We start from the raw sequence: 19,314 nt of genomic DNA, 5'->3' as shown, positions 1-19,314 counted from the left end.
GTCGTAAGGCCAATTTTGAAGGCAGACCTCTTCCACGAGCTGTTGGTTGTATTCCTGTTGAACATTTTCCAGTCCATCCTTATACGTCAGTTCTACCAAACGTTATGAATCTTTTTGAAATCCTTATCGAATTTAAACTTATTTTTTGAATGTCTAAATAGTTTTTTTTTGCGACAGTAACACCTTATCACTGAAGAAAAGTGTTTGATGTCAACCACATATTGCTTCCATGCTTTTATTGATCTTAATTTTTTCTCTTCTTTAGCGCAAGGACCAACGTATTTACAGAGACTTTATATATTTATTTATTTATTTATTTGCTACATTCAATGGATAACTGAGGAATGGTCTTAGTTTCTAATCTAATGTAAGGTAGGACTTAAGATTGATTGTGTATGGGAATGTGCTGTGATATGGGCGTGCTATGCAGCAGTTTAATCTATACTTGTTTGAATTTATCACTAAACACAAGATATGTTGCATCCATCTATGCTTTTACGGATTTTCAATGAATTAAAAATATCACAAAGCTACTAAACAATGTTATTTATGCATTTTGTGAGTCAATTTGTATGAAAAGTTCACTTTGCAGTTGAAGTTAAAGTTCTCTTGACTCGAACCGAATCGAAATAAAATACAGTGGACCGCCGTTTATCCGGATACCTTCCATCCGGCTGTCCGTTTAAAGCTATAAAATAAAATTCCTTTCCGATCATTCATTTGATGCGTATTTGCCAATGTAGGGCTAGCATGTAGTTACTTAACTTAAACTTTAAATAAAAATAGAGTTAATATAGCCCAATTTGCTTCAATCATTTTAGCCCATTTTGCAACATTTGTATATTTTGGTTTAAACATTATAAAAAGAAACATTGATTTACACAAAGTTACACAAACAAATTGTAGAGAAAGGTCATATTTTTCTCCATTTTTTTATGAAAGGTGGACATTTTGCCCCATTTTCCTTTAGCATACAGTACAACTATACAGTCAGTCAAGTCTTTGCTAGGTGAGGAAGCTTCCGAAAACACCTCAACAACCCAATATATTTATTTATTCTTTTACATACTTTTAAACATATTTTTTATTAATCAGACCAAACATCATGACGATAGTATATTGTATGAAAGCAAAAGAAGAACTTTTGTAAATTGATTTTGATTATCACGTTCCGCCTTTTCCCTCTTAATGTAGCAACCAATTTGGCTGGATAAACGAAAAAAACAATTATTGGATAATCATACTAAAACAAATTCCTATAAAAAAGAGGAACAAAAATAACACACCAAGGAAGAAGGCACGTTCCCGTAACTTCCACAACCCATAACAAATACATTTAAACAATTGTACATTGAAACGGTCCACACCGTTGTGCCGCGCCGTCCCTTAAATTCCACAGAAAAGTCTCATATCCTTCTATGTAGCAGCTGACGTGTGTAAGTAAAGATTGTATGTATAGTTTCGGTTTTATGCAAACAGAACCGGCCAACCCATCCAGCCTAACATGGTTAATCTCGCAATTAATTGTTGGACGACGATGGTGATGTGCTCCATGCTAATGGTTTATGTGGCTTCTTTGCACACCACAACTCTCCACTAATTAAGCACACACAAATGAAGGTATTTTTATGGAGCGAACTAAAGTTTCGCGTTACTTTAGCTTTGTTTTGATCTCTTTCTTCCTAATTATTTGTTCGTTTTTTTTGTGTTGATTTCCTGTTTGTTCGACAAACGATCATCGTGCTTCGGTCGGGACTGCCAAAAACACTGCCCCGAACTCTGAAACTCGTATTTGCGCTGCTTTTGTTATTGTCGCTTTCGTGTTTGTTGTGTTTGTTTCGGCTAAATTCCGTTCTGATTCGGAAACGGATTCTGTAATACGCTAATTCAAGCGTTTGGTTTGAATCTGCTGCATCATGATGATATTCCACTGCCACTGCTGCTGGGCGATAAACTTGCTAATTTAGAATGTCCATCCAGCGGGATGAGTCACACTATCTCCCGATCACCAGGTTCATTTAGCATCCCTCTTCCTCCCTGGAGGTGGTTCAATCCAATGTCAATGTTATGAACCTATACCCTGTACCGAGAGGGGGAGACTCGATCGTGGCAAAAGGGACAACGGATCGGATAAGAAACCGGTTAGCGGTTTAACAAACCCTAACCACACACGCGGCACTGCGCGATCGCGGCGAGGTTATTGCGCTCGCCGTGGTCTATTTCTAGCTATTCCTCTCCCCCCCCCCCCCCCCCCCCCAACTGCAAGCGAATGCCCTAATGCATGACTAGGCTTTGTAAAGTGTCGGCATAAGTGGTGTTTGATACTTGCCGAAATCGGGCCTAACCCCAGCCTCCCGGGGTCTTTTGTACTTAAACGCCTAAGACCATTGCATTGTTTTAGCCATTTATGAGCCATGAACGCGCCAAAAAACAACAACGGCCAGAACAATGTCCAGCCTTGAAAGGAAAAGTTGGACCTTCTAAAGCTTGCGTACCTTTTTATGACCCTTGCGGATGATGTAATGGACAAGGAACAAAGTGTTGCATTGTTTAAGGTTCCGGAGTGCAAACTGTCACCAGACCTGGCCGACCGATCTAGTCACAACTGCTCAAAAACCTCCTATTTAAGGGACGCTTCTGGTGTTACGGTGGACATTACATCTTTCGTACGCAAATCAGATAACATCCCGTCCATTCAAGATGAGATCCGCGGTGAGTGTTTTGCTTGTTGTGCTAGGCGCTGCAGCTTTGTGCCAGGGCACGACAACCGATCGCGAGGATATTGCAGACTCTAAGGATTCTTCGCTGGCGCGACTCCTGCAACCCCTGGAGGCTAGGCTGCGTGACGATCAAAGTGTCCCGGAGCGTCGTTCCCGGGAATTGAGCTACTTTGGTTAGTAGTAGTAGTAGTAGTGCTATTAGGAATAACATTTTTCCAATAGAGATGGGATCTTCAACGATCTTTTGCATGCATTTGCAGGCTCAGGTTACAGCTATCATCCGTACGCTGGACATCATAACCCCCTGTACAGTCCGTACAGTCAGCAGGGCCTGTACAATCCGTACAGCTTCGGTGGTCTGAACGGATACGGTGGTGCAGGTGTGGCTGGATTTGGCACGGCGGGTGGCTACGGAGGTCTTGCTGCTGGTGTAGGCAATGGTGCATACTTTGGGTCGGGTGCCGGAGTTGCCGGATATCCTACCGCTGTAGTACAGCAGTTCGGCTATAATGGGCTGGTAGGTGGTCAGGGTGTTGGCAGCTACCCGTACACTGGAGGATGGAATGCGGGCGTGGGCCAGACTCCATACGCCGGCTACGGTGGCCAACTGGGAGGATACTACAACCGAGGGCTGTACGTTTGAAGAAGAATGCTGCCGATCTCGAGATGGATGGATGAGATGACTGATAATAAACATGAACGTTAGCATATTGCTTGTTGATCTGCAAAATGAGAGCTATTTCTTGATCTGTCTGGTATTCGAAAGTAGTCCCGAGTCCCGAGTCGGGCATTTAATTTGCATACCGATTAGAAAGTTTGCCCTAGGGTGAGGAAATGGAGGATGATTTTTGGCGGAACTGTGAACGATCGTGGTTGAACTCCAATGGTTACCGATCGCTAGGAAACAAAAGTTCTAAAAGAGTGATCTTTAGTTTAGAAAGAAAGAAGATCGTTCAAAAAACAAGTTTACATTGTTTCCTAGCATCCTTTTAATGTCTCCAACAAAAATGGAATCAATTTTACATTCAAATCTAACCTTGAACTCACCTCTTCCAACAGCAGGCACTACCCAACGAAGATCAAACAATGGAAGATCAAATTAATGTCCCGTTCATTAGGCATAGTTTGGCATTCCACTTCTAATGTAACGCTTTCCATTAAAATGTATTCTTCCATTTTGTACGGAAAATAGCTGCTTCGTGACGTCAAAGTGTGTTGTTATCTCTTCCCCTGAAGCCCTACTCTAAGGCTACCGATCGGCAACACTAGAAGCTACCACCCCGTCCGTATTTACTGTTTACGGAAATGAACGGCTTAGAACCGTTCGCTTACTCACCCGCCCGAGAGAGGGAAATCCCACAAGGTTGGTCAGAGATAAACTTTTAAAATCCATCACCATCCATCCATCCTAATCGAACGACAAAACACGGATGCTGTTGTCGCGCAGAATTGCGCCGCACTGGCACTTTTCGACGCCGACGCCTCTGCGCCGGTTGCTTCTGCTAAGGACACGCCGTCGTCGTTCTCAAAATGTGTTAAACAGGCCTCGAAAAAAGAAACAAATGCTTTTGTTTTGTATCGCTCGTTTCTTTTTTGGGGCTGAACCACGCATTCCACGCTGGAGACAGATGATGGGAAATAAATGTTCTCTCCCCACTGGTGTTGCTCGGCGAGACCGGAGCCTAATGGGGCGAGTCAGCTTCTCCCCACCCATTCTGCGCCCTCCCTCAGATCTTCGCGCGGAACACGAACAAGACGCGTTGGGCACGCAAAAGGTCCATGCTCCAGGGGTGTCGCTTGGATTCGATATACATATAAAAACGGCGCGATCATCACCGGGAGACGATCAAACGGTGCACAACCATCGAGCGCGCGGAACCGCGGAAAGCAAAGTTTCACTACGGTTGATTGTTCGTTGTTGCTCTTTAAGCAGGTAAGCCACCCTGAGCGTGTGTTTGGTGCTTTCGTGGGGGACACCCTTAGAAAAGTAGGCCATCTATAGATGGTTCTAGAATAGCGTGACAGTGTGACAGTGTGTTTTTTGCCGTTTTCGTGACGTGAGGTGCTAACCGGCCGGGTGTCCGGCCGTGTGACAGATAGAATGTGGTAAACACAGTAAGCTGTGGGTTGTAGTGTTTGTGCTAATCGAACGTTCCCGCCACATTACATCAGGGAAATAGGGGATTTTCGCTGTTAGAAGATGTACGGCAATTTGAAAAAAAGCATTGTCTCAGGCTGTGCCAAAGTGAGAACAAGAATGTCTGGAGGTACCTTACCCTGGTCAGATTTAAATAACAGTCGTGACGGACACGTTAAGTGATCAAGATCTTATCAAGTTCGTTGCCAGTGTATTGAATAGGAGCTCAAAGCCTACTACGCTCGCAGGTCTCTACTTCACGTGCCTAATCCCGAACACATCTCTTTTCACCAGGTTAACAAGTCACTTCCGACGCACTTCCGACGCAGACAAACATGAAGACGCTGTACAGCTTACTCGTGCTGGCCGTGATTGCCAGCCTGGCCGTAGCATACCCCGCCGAATCGCAGGAAGCTAATCCTCAGCCAGCGGCGGCGGCAGCAGAACCGGTCGAGTTGGTGCAGCTAGTGCCGGCGGAAGAGCAGAATGTTGCCGCAGTTCCGGAGCCGGTCAGCGATGCGGAAGGTCAACGATCGAAGCGTCACATCGGATTCGGCGGTGTCGGCATTGGCGTCGGTGTTGGGCTGGTGGGCGGTGGGTTCGGTGGCTATCCCGGCTTCGGGTACGGCGGTGGCTATCCCGGCTACGGATATGGTGGATTCTACCCCGGCTATGGATACGGAGGCGGTTACCACCGATACGGCTACCGGTACGGTGGATATGGTGGCGGCTTCGGACACCCGTACTACTTCTAATCTATGACCCTTGTGATGGTGCGTGCGTGTGTGAGTGTGGTGTAAGACAATAAGCCAAAAATAAAACACAAAACTTTTTAATCTCAGCTTTCAAACGGGTTCGGTGTTTTGTGTTGTGCTGGTTTTTAGAAACTTCTAGAATTTCGAAACAGGGAAATCGAAAAGAATGGGCGCTAATTTTGCGTGGGAATTTCGCTCGTGTGGGGGAGATGCCGCGACTCTCCAGACACAATAAGGGGGATGAATGGACGTACGATTCTCACAGAACGTCAGTAGTGCTTTATGTACGGCACAAGGTCAAGTTGGGTGGCATTTATTAAGTAATAAGTAAGATTTGATGCCGTTTTTTGGGAGATGATGTCTTTTTGGCAGATTTTGTTGTGAAATTCAACCGCAAAGCAGCGTTCCCACGCGATGTTGCGCATTGCGTTCGTAGATGATCTCACTGATGTGATCGCATTAGCGTGTTTTAGATATCGTTGTGACTTATTGTATATTAATTGGTTTGCTAAAATGAGGGAGGACACTTGCTTTAAATCGCCAGGGACTTTCAATGTGATGTTGTAAGGTGAGAAAATCTACAAAAAAAACAGGCGTTCCGTATTGTATAGTTTATCTTTATTATTCTTCGATTGAAGCTGATGGCTTTAAATGCTACAAGCATCAAAGAAAGAATCGTTATTTTAAACCTGTTTTATTCAATAGCCATTTCTTCCACCCCTGTACGTGAGAAAAGTCAATTACTAAACAAGTGACGCGCAACTAACTTTGCGCAAATATCATCCAGAGAGTGGAGGAGAGAGAGTGAGAAAGACTGGGAGAGAAAAAAGGATGCATGCTCACAGCTACATGTGTAATGTATTGTCATTGCATGCTAGGATTGACACTTCTATTTCCGTACTTCTCACGGTGCATTGCACTCTTCCTTTTCTGTTCGTTGCTTGATGCCGTGCGCAGCAGTAGTGGGATTCCCCGGTTTGGCAAACTTTTTCATTCGCACATTCAAACACGTTTCTGTCAATGAAGACGACACTACACATGACGAAGAGGGGGTGAGTTTTTACTACACTACTCTACCCACCACCCCAGCGGCGGTCTGTTTTGATTTAGCGCTAATTACAATTTTTCGTTTCAATGGTTTGTTTCGATCAGCAAAAGGTCCGGTTTGGTATCTGTATTTGATTGGCTGTGAAGGAGAAAGTATGGACAGGACAGGAGATACTCTCTAGCAGCGTCCGATAGAAGGGTCAAATATTTAGAAAGAAATGCTGTTTTAAAATGTAGCACTCCAAAATGCATAAATTAGCACTATTTAAGCATTGGAACTGATATCTTCGCAAAAAAAAGTAAAATCAAAAACAAAAACCTTTAAGCATGAAGCAGAAACGAAGAAAGAAAGAAAAGAAAATAGAAATAAAAGTAAAGAAAGAAAGAAAGAAATGACAAAGGAAGAACAAAATAAAAGGAGAAAACCTCGAAACATGTTTATCGAACAAAATGGCCACCATGGCCAACGTTTGCTTGATGTGGCGCAATTAAAGAGGAAACTGTTTAATTTCTTATGTTGTGCAACAGTTCGCGGGCTTCTTCTTGTTTTGGCTCATTAGAATTCATGATCGCGACCACGAGAGTGATGTGAGTAATAGGGGGTTTTTTTTCGGGAGGAACATTTCATTTCTGGAACCATTCCGAAAGGGGATGAACCTGTTTATCTCTGATTAGCATGTCTTTTGCTAAGCGCGATGCTGTGTACATGGTAATGAGTAAAGATTGTTTATGTACAAAAGAATGCCTTATCTTTTGTTGATGTTTCAAGCTACATTTGATAGCTCTGTTTGTTGATTGTTTTTATTTAGAGGAATTCATGGTTGGTTCGACACTTTGCCGTTTTAGTATTATAGAATTTTTTGAAGAAAAAATTAGTATAAATTATTTATATTAAGTGTTTTGAATATTTGAGTCACACTTTACTGATCAGAAACCTGTCAATTGTCAAAAAACAACAAAATAAACACACGATGGTTCTGATTGACAGCCGATGTAATTTGTTGCTTCTTGAACTTGAGGAATTGTGGCGTTTATACAACAAAATTACAGTTTCCGTGTTAATAGTATTGCTTTATAAGCACTATTTATTAGTTCTGTATCAAATTGCGCAATTTTTACATTATTACATTACATTATATAGTATAAAATGCCACCAAAACTAGTGTGGCCAATTGGAGTATAATCGACACCACACTTTGTAATAGTTTAATGCTTATTTGTAGTAAGTTAACATTATAATTATATCTTAATTTGAAAGTGACTTTATTTTCTAGAGATGTCTCGTAACTAAGTGCGGTAAACGCTGCGCAAACACTCAATTAAAAAAATACCCTAGAAGCTATAAGACTTGAGACGTCAACAAACCAAGCAGCTTATTATAATTATTGAATTGCGAGCTATTATTATCTCATAGACTCGGCCAAACTGTTTAATATTTGGTTTGGGCTAATTAAAATTAATATTATTACGGCTTCGGCCGTATTTTAGGCTTATTTTTGACCGGTTTAGGCTTATCTGAAGAACAAAATAGTCGCTTCTTTGGAATCACAATGACCAACGTTCGACTTATGGCGCTCGAATTAGCAGCGAAAAATAAAATTCAAAAAATAAAATAAACACCCTTCCATTTTATGAAAAACAAAACGAAGATTGCTGACTGCACGGTTATTTGTTTTAAACGAATCCGGACCATTCATTCCCCAAACCAGATGCTATCTCCGCAGCTTCTACTATGTGGAGCCTGGTTCCATGCTATTTGTAACGACATTTTTGTTATTGCTTGTAACTTCATTTCTTTCGCATATTTAAATAAGTTTTGTGTTATTTTTGCTTTCAGAGTTTGTTATTTTAAAAGTTATGATCAATGTGTCGAAATCACCCCACACCAGGTGTCGATCTTACCCGCACTGCAGTCTTGATGCAACAAAAAAACACATTTTTTTTATTTTTATCAAAATGTTATCAAAATCAATCCAGAAATCGTAGTTTCTAGTAAGATGGTAGATAATGAATAAAAAAAAACCTTTTTAAATGTCTACTAGTAAGTTTACATTGGCAAAAGTATTGTAATCAGGGGAAACCCCTTAAGGAGTTGAAACTACCCACAGTTCCCCTTATTGCATATTGCTGCTACTGTTATTATCTTAATTTAAAAATAAATTTATTTGTATTGATTAAAAAGCAAACTAAGATAACTGGCTAATCATCTTTCTTATTTCCCTTCCTTGTTGTTTCAATTTCTCAAGGATAAGCAACTGTTATTCTTTCTGTACAGTACAATACGAGCGTTTCTATCTTGTGTAAAACCCCAGCAGCAGAGAGTTGTTAATGCGTAATTATTGGCATAATCATCCGCAAACGCCTTGAAGCGATCATGTTATTAAGCTTTGTTAAATAGATAGCTACTGTTTTTTTTATATACGATATATTCATCCTTCGTTTAATGTTACGATTAGCCATTATTGTAGCTTTTTCAGTATTTTTATTGATAAAGATGTTTGCTATGTTTATGAGTTGTATATTAATGTTTGACTTTTGCCCTTTTTTTATTTATTTATCTTTTTGTTGTTATTTTATTTAAAATTAGTACACATGACGCACAGTCGGAGAGAGTTTGAGATAAATAGGTAGCGAACTGTATACGTATATACAAAGAAACCATCATTGCAAAGACGACACATTGAGAAAGGATGAAAAGAAACCGTATCCTTTGTATGTGGTCCTAAAGGTCAAGCAATTTCTCAACATGTCCATCAGCCACTGGTTGAATGAAAAATGCACTTTACTTTGTTATGCCATATCACAATCGTTCTTTATTAAGTTTCTTTTTTTATTTTTTGTTATTTACACTTTACAGCTCATACAGCGCTGGATGCTCAGTGGAATCCACCCCGACGATATCCTCCATATCCACCACGGAAGCCGCCATAACCGCCGTACCCACCCCGGTAGCCACCGTATCCTCCTCTGTATCCTCCGAAGCCACCACCGTAGCTGCAATGCAAACAAAAACACCGAAAGCAGTATGAATAAGCAACAGCCCAATGGAACGTGGAACCGCTGATGGGGTAAGTGTTTTTAAAACGGGTGGTGGACTTACCCGCCATAGCCTCCGTAGCCGCCGCCATATCGATGGTGTCGCTTCTCCCGGGCCATTTCGCCCATCGAATCCATCTCAGGCTGATCGTAAACCGCAACCATATCCTCCAGCGTTTGCGGCTGCTGCTCGTGCATCATCGGATCGTCCACCATCATCACCATCATCGCGTCACCGTGCTGCTGCATTCCGTCGTCCATTGGGGCGGCTCTGGCCACAGCCACCACTGCCACCAACAGCAAACCACACACGAATAGCTTCATTCTTTCACCTTGTTTCACACAGAATCTCACTGCACACTGTACGTACACTGCTGGCTTTCCTTTCCGCTAGCGAGCTCTCTGGCGCGTCCGTTGTCGTTCTAGATCGGTTTGTGTGTGTGTTTTGTCGGGAACATCCGAGCCGTATTTATATGAGCGCGATCAATGCGCCCGCGATCAACCCTTCCGCCCGCCCCCCGAAGGGACGTGCGGGGATTTTTGCGGCTGCGGCGGCGCACAGCAAGAACATTTTGTGTGGCGTGTGCCCCGCCGTATCGTTTGTCATCGTCGCACGACGCAGTTCTTCCTGCTTGGCAGGGTGTCCTAAACCCCCCCCCCTCCCAATTCCTCCCTTCTCCAAGGGGCACACACTGAGAAACGGCAGCTTCTCGAACGTCGTATCGTTAGTAGAATCTCACCTGGGTCTCGCCTGGATGGTACGCGCCGGGACAGGTTGGGTGGGTGCGTTGGTGTTGGAAGTGCGTAAGTTCTCCGATGTCTCATTAGCCCGCCAGCGCTCATATAAGTGTGTGTGTGTATGTGTGCTGCGGTGCATGTTTTCCGGCTTAGCGAAAAGGGCAGCAGCAGCAGCAGCACCATCGATGCCGAAAGGAAAGAGCTCACCGTTACGTTAGACGACGAACCTGTTATTATTGTTGTTTTTAATCGTATGAACTGCGGAAACTGAACTACTTGTTGCTTTTGTTTTCGGTTTTGTTCCTTTTTTTTTTTGTTTGCTTGCTCTCCCTCATAATTTGTTTACTCCGCGTTGATCTGCGTGTTTCCCAATCACTGTTCACGCTTCGGAATCGGAATCCACTATCCGGTCGTTTGCCTTCGGTGGAAGGTGGGGCAATTTGTGAATGATTTTTAACGCGGAGCCGCAGGCCCAGTGAACCGTTCGAAGATCTTTGTTTACCGTCGGAGGTCGGTTGGGCTCGTTTAGCAGGTCCTAAGCAATAGGGTTTTCCGAAATCTTCACCTTGTTTACCGCATAATGAACACACCACACAGAGGGGCGAGAGTGGTGGGAGTGGTGGTCGAGTCGAGCGATAGTTATGTATGATGCGGTGTGACCAGTCAAGGGCGGTAAATAGTCCAATGTCAACAATGATGAGGCAAAACTGGCTTGATTGATCTTTTCATGATACTGTGTCATGATGATTCATCATTGTTACTGATGCGTCTACTATGACGCCAAAATCTATCGGAGTTACGTATATTTTAGGACAAATTTCGAGTAACAATGACCTAACCAATGAAATTATTTGAATCATTTGTACATTTCTCTTTTCACTCTGTGCAAAAGTAAAATCTTTCTTTGTAATGTGAAATTGTAATGGTCAATCGCATTTCAATGACAGCAAATCGTAGTAGGCCACTTGTGGATTTGCTCCTGGTGACGATATTTTTTTCATAATTCCATCGTAGTTCACATTGATTTTAATGCAACAGAGCGATTCACTTCATTCTTCAGCTGATTGTCGAATAAAGCAGTTGAGTTTTTGGTAGTGTGACGGTGAAGAAAATTCCTAAAACTTGAACAATACTGTACACTGTTTTGTAAGATAGCCTGACAGGAACAGGGCACATATTTTCTGTGATCGAAGCTTGTGGAAGCCGGTTTGAGCATAATCACAAGTAAGTAGGACTACCTCGCGTCTACCTTTACCGTTTTATACTTAGAAAAGTTATAAATCTTACCAAAGATTTCACTGATTTTCGAACGCATTGTACTAAGATTCGCAAAGCATATTTATGTCATTTTCTTTGCACTATCAAGTATATTCGATTATTTTAATCGAGGCGTCTTGATCTAAAGCTGAACATTGTTTCCGGGATTCGTTTACTTAAAAGCAATTAATCTAGTTAAGAAAGGCGATTTAGAGTTGTAATTTAAGAGAGACTGTGGACCGATTGTAAAATCAATCGCCTTTTAAAATTATCTTTATGCTTATATAGTGAAATCTAAGCCTCTAAGGTTAACCTCCTAAAGACTTACAGCTTAGAGAGGCGTTTATCTTTGCGAACTCAAATCATCGTAGGTATTGCTCCTGAGACAAACCTGCCATGGGTAAAATTCCCTGTACTGAAATTTGGCTTTCGACTAACACCAAACAAAATATTTCTGAAAATTGCCTTGGAAATAGTACACTTACAGAAAGAACAAAAGCAAGGGCAACTGAGGTTTTCGTGGTTTTGGTAAATTTTTCCCAAACCCCGTTGCTCGCGTTTAGCGACGTTACGATCGAAGTTAGCCATACTTTCGTGACAAAAGCTATGACAGATTGCTAGAAGCAACGAGTCGTCCCAAAAGGATTTGTAAATCATTTTAAATGCATCTTTGCTGTTACAATGTCCCAGTAACAGTCGGTTATTATCGAATTTGAGATATTCATAGCAGTTGATCCCGTAGTCGAGTGCAATTACAGTCAGTTGTGGTAGGTTCGGCCGCGCTTCTCAAACCGTTTCGGTGAGTCAATGCGCGGAGCGTCAAATTCGTCGCGTATCGGTTACGTCAACCCGTTCACACTTACGCAAAGTTCGAAAGAAGTACTTGCTAAGTCAGCGGAATAGCGGACTGGATCGACCTTGCGCGTCGAGTTGATGACCGAGGCGGAATCGGACACCGTGGGCGAAGTTGGGTGGAACTAGTGCAAACGTGCACTTTACTTCGATGAGGATAATGCTGATCGGTCACCTGACTGAACAGCTGATAACCAAAAGTGGTTATCTTTTCCTTATGCACCAGAACACGAGTGATCTACGTGTCTATGGAAGGTGAACTGACTTCGCCATCAATTCAAGCTTTATTTATAACAAAGATAGTGTGAAATTTGTGACACATTTGGCAACCAGATGTTTGTCAAATGTGAGCTTTCGTTTGGTTTTCCGGGTTTGGTTTTTTTACAGGGGTTTCTTAAATTATACCTAGCGTGCCTGTGTTTTATCAACTATCCGTGCATTGTGAATGCGGCAAACGTTTCCTGTTTATGCCTGGGTTTTACGGGTTTTACGGTTTTTATTGTTTATATGTGGCACGTTTTCCTTATTTATGTTCTGGGGTAAAACACAAGAACGTTTACGCTTCTGGTTTTTTAACGTTTCTTCCTGGCTGCTGGCTATGCGCTTACGCTTCTGATGGTTAACGTCTTTTTACCTGGCTTTTGGCAATTTATTTATTTATTTATTTATTTATTACGATACAAATATCTGCCTCAGAGGGCTAAATATAGGGAAACTTACTGAGTAAAACTTAAATTAATGATAACAAACAAATACTTAAATCTAACTAGACAAACATATACTAGACAGCAAGCAATTTGTAACACAGCCAACACAAGTAAAATGAAAGAATTAGGATGGGGAAACAAAAAGGGAGTCAAAGAACTGAAGGAAGAGGGGGCGAAGGGATTGAGGGGGAATATGAAAATCAAACACACCAGAGGCACTGTTGAAGCGATGGAGGGATCGAAAAAAACGGATCATTGGTGCCATACAGCGTTCTTCTCGACGGGATTTGAAGGAAATCGCGGCGTCGAAGAAAGCGAGCAGGCGCGTACAGCGGTATTCTGTTAAGAAGTGAAGGACAATCAATCTCGTTCCGAAGCAAACCACTGATAAGCAAAGCTTGAGAAGCAGAGCGACGATCATGCAGTGTCATCAATCCAAGCATACGGCATCGGACTACATAAGGGGGAAGAGAAGCACCCGATTGCCCTAAAAGACGTTTATATGTGGCACGTTTTCCTTATTTATGTTCTGGGGTAAAACACAAGAACGTTTACGCTTCTGGTTTTTAACGTTTCTTTCCTGGCTGCTGGCTATGCGCTTACGCTTCTGATGGTTAACGTCTTTTTACCTGGCTTTTGACAATGCTAAGTTAGATGTGACCTACTGTTAGCAGTAAATCTGCTACACAGTATTCAATAGTGAACGCTTTTTAGTTGAACGCTGTATAGTTGGCTGAAAGTTCATTAAAGAAGCATGCGTTTGTATAGAAAATCCGATATTTGAAAAATTCATAAAAAAAAAACTTATTAGCCGCGTTTCGACGAAACGATTTCTGCTTGCAAACTCCTGTTAAAATCACCGTTTCCCATGCAATGGAAAATCAAACAGAGCTGGGCAAATCTTATTCATGCAATTTTTGTCGATGGCAAGAATCTTTACTTGTAATCTTTTAATAGGTGCAAAGAAAACTGTGTATTTTGTTATTTAAACTTTTTTTTTGGTCTGCGGCTCTCCTATGTAGCAGAAGCCTACCAAGGGATTGAGCAGGCGGCAGAGAGCCTTGGATTGCAGATAAACGAGGCAAAGACCAAACTGATGGTGGCAACATCAGCGGACCTACCAATAAATAATCCGAATCTACGTAGGCATGACGTACAGACAGGTGAACGCACTTTTGAAGTCGTCCCACAATTCACCTATCTTGGGTCAAAGGTCAGCAACGACAACAGCATGGAAGCTGAGTTGCGCGCAAGGATGCTGGCTGCCAACCGGTCATTCTACAGCCTGAAAAAGCAGTTTACCTCAAAGAACCTGTCGCGACGGACGAAGCTGGGACTATATAGTACCTTTATAGTACCAGTACTCACATACGCCTCTGAGACATGGACACTGTCCAAATCTGACGAAACCCTCTTAGCCGCGTTCGAGAGGAAGATGCTCAGAAGGATACTTGGCCCCGTATGTGTGGAAGGACAATGGAGGAGCCGCCATAATGACGAGCTATACGAGATGTACGGCGACCTCACTGTCGTACAGCGTATAAAGCTCGCCAGGCTCCGGTGGCCTGGTCATGTTATACGCATGGAAACGGACGACCCAGCCCGTAAAGTCTTTTTAGGCCGTCCACAAGGACAGAGGAGGCGTGGTAGGCCCAAATTGAGGTGGCAAGATGGCGTGGAGGCGTCCGCCATTAAGGCCGGGATAACGGACTCGCAGACGAAGGCGCGAGACCGTGAGCGGTTTCGGACACTCCTGAGGCAGGCCAAGACCGCAAAGCGGTTGTAGTGCCGGATAAGTAAGTAAGTAATTGAAAAAAAAATCATTCTGGCAAAAAACTTGCCAACTAAAAAGCACATAGGGTAACTGTACTAGTATTGGGCAGGTTAATTCAGCAGCAGCTCGTACACTTACAGTTTTTATTATTTTTCATGAAAGTGACATTATTTTGAACGATAAACTATCGTATTATGTTCTGCTATTTTTTATTTTCCATTTAAATGTATTTTTAGAGATATTCGTACTTAGTGTAGGCAAACCATTTTTTTTTTTATATTTAATAAATGATTTTTTATCACCCAAAATATTCAAAAAGAACCAGAACAATTACCAACTTGCTTTTACATAACGTTTTTCAAAACCATTAACCTTGATTTATGGCATTTTTCTGATACTCTAAAATTTCCGCAGCTCAATGAGTTGCGGATTTTTTGCCATACAAAGCGGAACGATCGAATTTTGTAGCATAGTTCATTTTGCTCGTGAGTGTCATGGTATACCAGTTTTCAAAAAAACCAGTAAAATGAACACCTTGGCGGCGAAATGAGTGTCAAATGACACCAAAATGACAGCCGGATCGATCGAATTTTTTCGATCGAAAAATTGTGCTGAGGCCGATTGTTTTTTTCTCAAGTCATTGGATTATGCATAGTGAAATTGGTGATATTTGATACAAGAAATGTGGTTTTATGTGTGTTTTTATACGTATTTTAGTGTTCTTCTGGTCAACTTTTTAATGATTAATTATGTTCACGATTGCCCGGAATAAGTTTTAAAAAATATTACTGGGGATCTTTATTTGCGAACTGCTAAACTAAGACTAAAGCTAACTTCTGGATTCGGTGGTATTTAGCTAGGCTGGTGTTTTCGGTGCTGCCAGGTTTGCCGGTCACGTTGTCGTCCACGTTTATGATGATCGTGTTGCCTCGGTCCGTCTGAACATACGACACCACACCTGGTCGTGGGAACCTGCTTCCAGTGGAGTTCCCGTTGGAACCTGACTCCGCGCGTGGAGTAACATCGATGGCTCGCTTGCGACCGTTTTCTTACTCAGTACCTGTATCATAGCGCGTAGCGCATGTGTACATATCTGATTATTCAGCAAAATCAAAAGTATGTTATTGTTTCATGTTCGGCAGGAGCCCACAGCATTGATCTGTCAAAAATCAACATTCCCTGTGTACCTATACCTATGTATACTTTACCTTCTTGAATAAAAAAAAGAGTCAACATGTTCGTTCCCGACATCAAACCCCTAGTGCAGTGGTTTTAAAACGGTTGAAAACCGCTGCCCTAGTGGAAAGTGGATGGTGATTCGATATGATACGATGATAGCGATTTCGATGTGAAATATTACTCTTTGGTGGATTCTGATATTCTGTAACAAATATCAAACAAAATCCATAAACTGTGCATTTAGCTATTACGTCGTTAAAAATGTCTCGTTTGATTTATGTAAAAAATATGGAGTATTGGCACTTGTAATTGGTGCCTACTTCGATCTCCAGGGTGGCCACTCAACCGGGAAAACCGGGAAAACCGGGAATTAGCCGGGAATTTTATTTTTCCGGGAAAAAAACCGGGAAAACCGGGAAATTATCATAAACTTTTGTCATCACTGTTTACCATCGTACTAATCGTACTAATCGATGAGGAACGTTTATGCGTTTATTTTTTCCAGTGTCCTCTTCGATTGATTGTCTGACTGCCCGGTTTGAAACCATGGAGGAGCGGATTGGGTCGTTGGAGCGGGAGGTTAAACTAAGTAACCTTAAGCTATCCCGAATAGAAGAAAAATTGGACGAGCTATTGTCGATGTTGATCGAATGCCGTTCCGCATCGGGTTGTCGAGCAGCACCCGATGCGGAACGGCATTCGGCAAATGAAGATGAGGTACAGGAGCAGGTGCCGCAGCCGAGCAGCAAAGAGACCAATAGAATATGCGATAGAGGAAACGGAAAAGGATAAGGATGACGAGCAGGAACGTCATGAGGAGCATGAGGCAGTGCCAGAAATCCCGGTTCTGCCAGTAAGAACCGTGACTGCATTTTTAACATTGGACCATAGCTGTGCCAGAAAGGAAGCGTTTGTACAGCAAATGGTAAGAGTAAACGTGGGAGGATGACCATTAACCGGAGGAGTTAACCGATTTGTATCTTCCAGGCGGAAAAATTACAACAGAATGTGGTCGCATCGCAAAAGAGAGACCGGAACGTCAGACGAGTAATGGAGGCGCTCGTCACGTACAACGTTCTATGCCAATTTAGTTGGTCTGGAAGAGATGCCATCACTGACTGTACGTATTTAAGCGCATTGTCGTCTATCTATCTCTCTCTCTCTCTCTCTTTTCTCTCTCTCTCTCTCTCTCTCTCTCTTCTCTCTCTCTCTCTCTCTCTTCGCTCGCAAAATCCAAATCTAATCTAAATTTTCTTTCTTTTCGCTCTCTTTTCTCTTCACTAGCCTCTTCACCTAGCCTCTTCCCCAAATACAGGTTTGCAGACCTGTCTGGCATTATCGCTCTGCTAGTCAAAGCCCTCAGTTTTGGGCTTAATGCAGAGCAGACGGAGCAGGAGCGATCATCCATTATCAACAGTGTTCGCAATGCCGTGAAACATTCATCGCAAAACAAGAAGCGATTCTGCCAGACACGAAATGAATGAAAGCTCCTGTAGGGGGGTGGACGTCGTACGTGACGAGCGTCTCCATCACTCGGCTCACGTTCCGGGCTCTCGTTTGCGATGCGACCACCTCCTGTTGTAATTCTTGACGCTGCCTCATGCTCATGATGTTCCTGCTCGTCATCCTGATCCTCTTCCGTTTCCTCTATCGCGTTGTGCTCTTCGCTGCTCAGCTGCGGCACATGCTCCTGAACCTCATCTTCATTCGCCGAATGCCGTTCCGCATCGGGTTGTCGAGCAGCTACTGTTTGTTCGATTAACATCGACAATAGCCGTGTCTGCTCGTCCTATGTTTGCTCCATTCTGGATAGCCGCGGGTGAGACAATCTGCTCGCCCGATAGCCCTATTGCAACCTTGCACCTCGGTACACACTTAGCACCGTATACCAGCATACGCGCACCGTAATAAACAAATCCAGAATCCTCTTTTGTATGCATTCAATTCAAGTTTTGTTTCCAGTTGCGTCCGCTAGCTGAATTAGAAATAAATGTGCAATATATCACACGCACGTTTGCTTAGATCGTGTGTCTTTTTAATACCCCCAACAGCAGAGCCGATCGCAAAGATGCCAATGCCAATGGTTGTGTTGTCTCTCAAGTAGCGAGATCGAAAATGCATGGACTTTGTAGCCGCAGCGGATGAAAATGTACGCATCAGTTCAATTCACTTTCATCAATTTGAATATCACTTTTTGACAGGATAGGTGAAGACTTTTGCAGAAAAAAGCTTTCTGGAGGCTAGACGAATACACAAAACACTCTTAAAATCTCCATTCAGAAACAGAAGCGATAAAAATCAGCCTTCTAAATTCATACACCTTGGGATAAGCCCACCTGTATATTATACCCACTTAGATAGCTGCTCGAAAACTGCGATACAATGCAAACAGCTGACAGGTTGAATTTTTAGCCAACGAACTTAAAACCAAAGTGGGTAGAAAGGAGGTGTCGTCATGTAGAACAATTGGGCATCGAGGCTTTAGAAAAAAGCACAAAACCAGGATTCGACGGCAGTTGTCCAATGCGGCGAATGCTGCTGGTATTTGGATATGATATATGAATTGTTTTCGTTTAATAAACATTTTTTTAGCATTAAAATTTGGTATTTTGCATCCACAATCCATAAATCGGCATTTTACACGTTATAATGCAGCTGCTGCCTGTAAACAAATATCGACGGCTGTTGTCAAACTGAATCTCAAAATGGCAACATGCCAAACGCTAAGAAGACACCTCCTCTATATTCCACCTTGCTTAAAACGGAAAGGACCCCTTTGACAGATTAAATGTCAAATCAGTACAATTTGCTTCCAGTTCGGTATAAATTGCATTTTTGCTAACAAATTGAAACCGCTAAAAGCCAGAAATATTAGAATTTTCTGCACGAATCATATCAAATAAACGATAAAGTGTATAAAAGTATTAATATAAATCAAAAACTGCGTGTAATAAATAGTATCAAAAACGTGAAATTCGACTTAGGCGGCTTTATTCGACTCAAAATTAAGAAACCCCCTGAAATCTCCTGCATCTATTCGTGAGGTGCATCATCAGCGTCGTGCGAGTAACAGTGGCAGTAATGTATGGCTGCTGTTTTACAGGAAATTCGT

The 19,314-nt window shown here is 42.4% G+C and overlaps 4 protein-coding genes across 7 annotated transcripts; 3 read left to right on the top strand and 1 right to left on the bottom strand.

Annotated features, from left to right (window-relative positions):
- The first annotated feature begins 2,649 nt into the window (after positions 1-2,649).
- LOC121602107 (glycine-rich cell wall structural protein-like) lies at positions 2,650-3,455 on the top strand. Its single transcript, XM_041930872.1, has 2 exons — positions 2,650-2,893; positions 2,981-3,455. The coding sequence occupies exons 1-2, from the start codon at positions 2,701-2,703 to the stop codon at positions 3,361-3,363; spliced, it is 576 nt and encodes a 191-aa protein (XP_041786806.1). The 5' UTR covers positions 2,650-2,700; the 3' UTR covers positions 3,364-3,455.
- Positions 3,456-4,540: 1,085 nt separating this feature from the next.
- On the top strand, positions 4,541-5,698 carry LOC121602112 (glycine-rich cell wall structural protein-like). The gene is made up of 2 exons (XM_041930874.1): positions 4,541-4,653; positions 5,152-5,698. The coding sequence occupies exon 2, from the start codon at positions 5,193-5,195 to the stop codon at positions 5,610-5,612; it is 420 nt and encodes a 139-aa protein (XP_041786808.1). The 5' UTR covers positions 4,541-4,653; positions 5,152-5,192; the 3' UTR covers positions 5,613-5,698.
- Positions 5,699-9,502: 3,804 nt separating this feature from the next.
- LOC121602114 (glycine-rich RNA-binding protein-like) lies at positions 9,503-10,151 on the bottom strand. The gene is made up of 2 exons (XM_041930880.1): positions 9,760-10,151; positions 9,503-9,653 (listed from the first exon to the last, which is right to left on the bottom strand). Exons 1-2 carry the CDS (start codon positions 10,017-10,019, stop codon positions 9,536-9,538), a joined length of 378 nt encoding a protein of 125 aa, XP_041786814.1. The 5' UTR covers positions 10,020-10,151; the 3' UTR covers positions 9,503-9,535.
- LOC121602113 lies at positions 9,651-18,163 on the top strand. 4 transcript variants are annotated; one of them, XM_041930877.1, is made up of 4 exons: positions 9,651-9,727; positions 16,708-17,127; positions 17,190-17,322; positions 17,487-18,163. In XM_041930877.1, the coding sequence occupies exons 2-4, from the start codon at positions 16,888-16,890 to the stop codon at positions 17,684-17,686; spliced, it is 573 nt and encodes a 190-aa protein (XP_041786811.1). In that variant the 5' UTR covers positions 9,651-9,727; positions 16,708-16,887; the 3' UTR covers positions 17,687-18,163. The 4 variants fall into 4 exon arrangements, with proteins under 4 accessions (XP_041786811.1, XP_041786813.1, XP_041786810.1 ...); XM_041930879.1 differs by lacking the exon at positions 9,651-9,727 and adding an exon at positions 10,468-10,499; XM_041930876.1 differs by lacking the exon at positions 9,651-9,727 and adding an exon at positions 11,555-11,657.
- The last annotated feature ends 1,151 nt before the right edge of the window (positions 18,164-19,314 follow it).

Source organism: Anopheles merus, unplaced genomic scaffold (assembly GCF_017562075.2).
Source record: "Anopheles merus strain MAF unplaced genomic scaffold, AmerM5.1 LNR4000301, whole genome shotgun sequence".
Classification (NCBI taxonomy): domain Eukaryota; kingdom Metazoa; phylum Arthropoda; class Insecta; order Diptera; family Culicidae; genus Anopheles; species Anopheles merus.
Note: the sequence above shows the minus strand (reverse complement) of the source record. Positions and strands in the feature narration are given on the sequence as shown.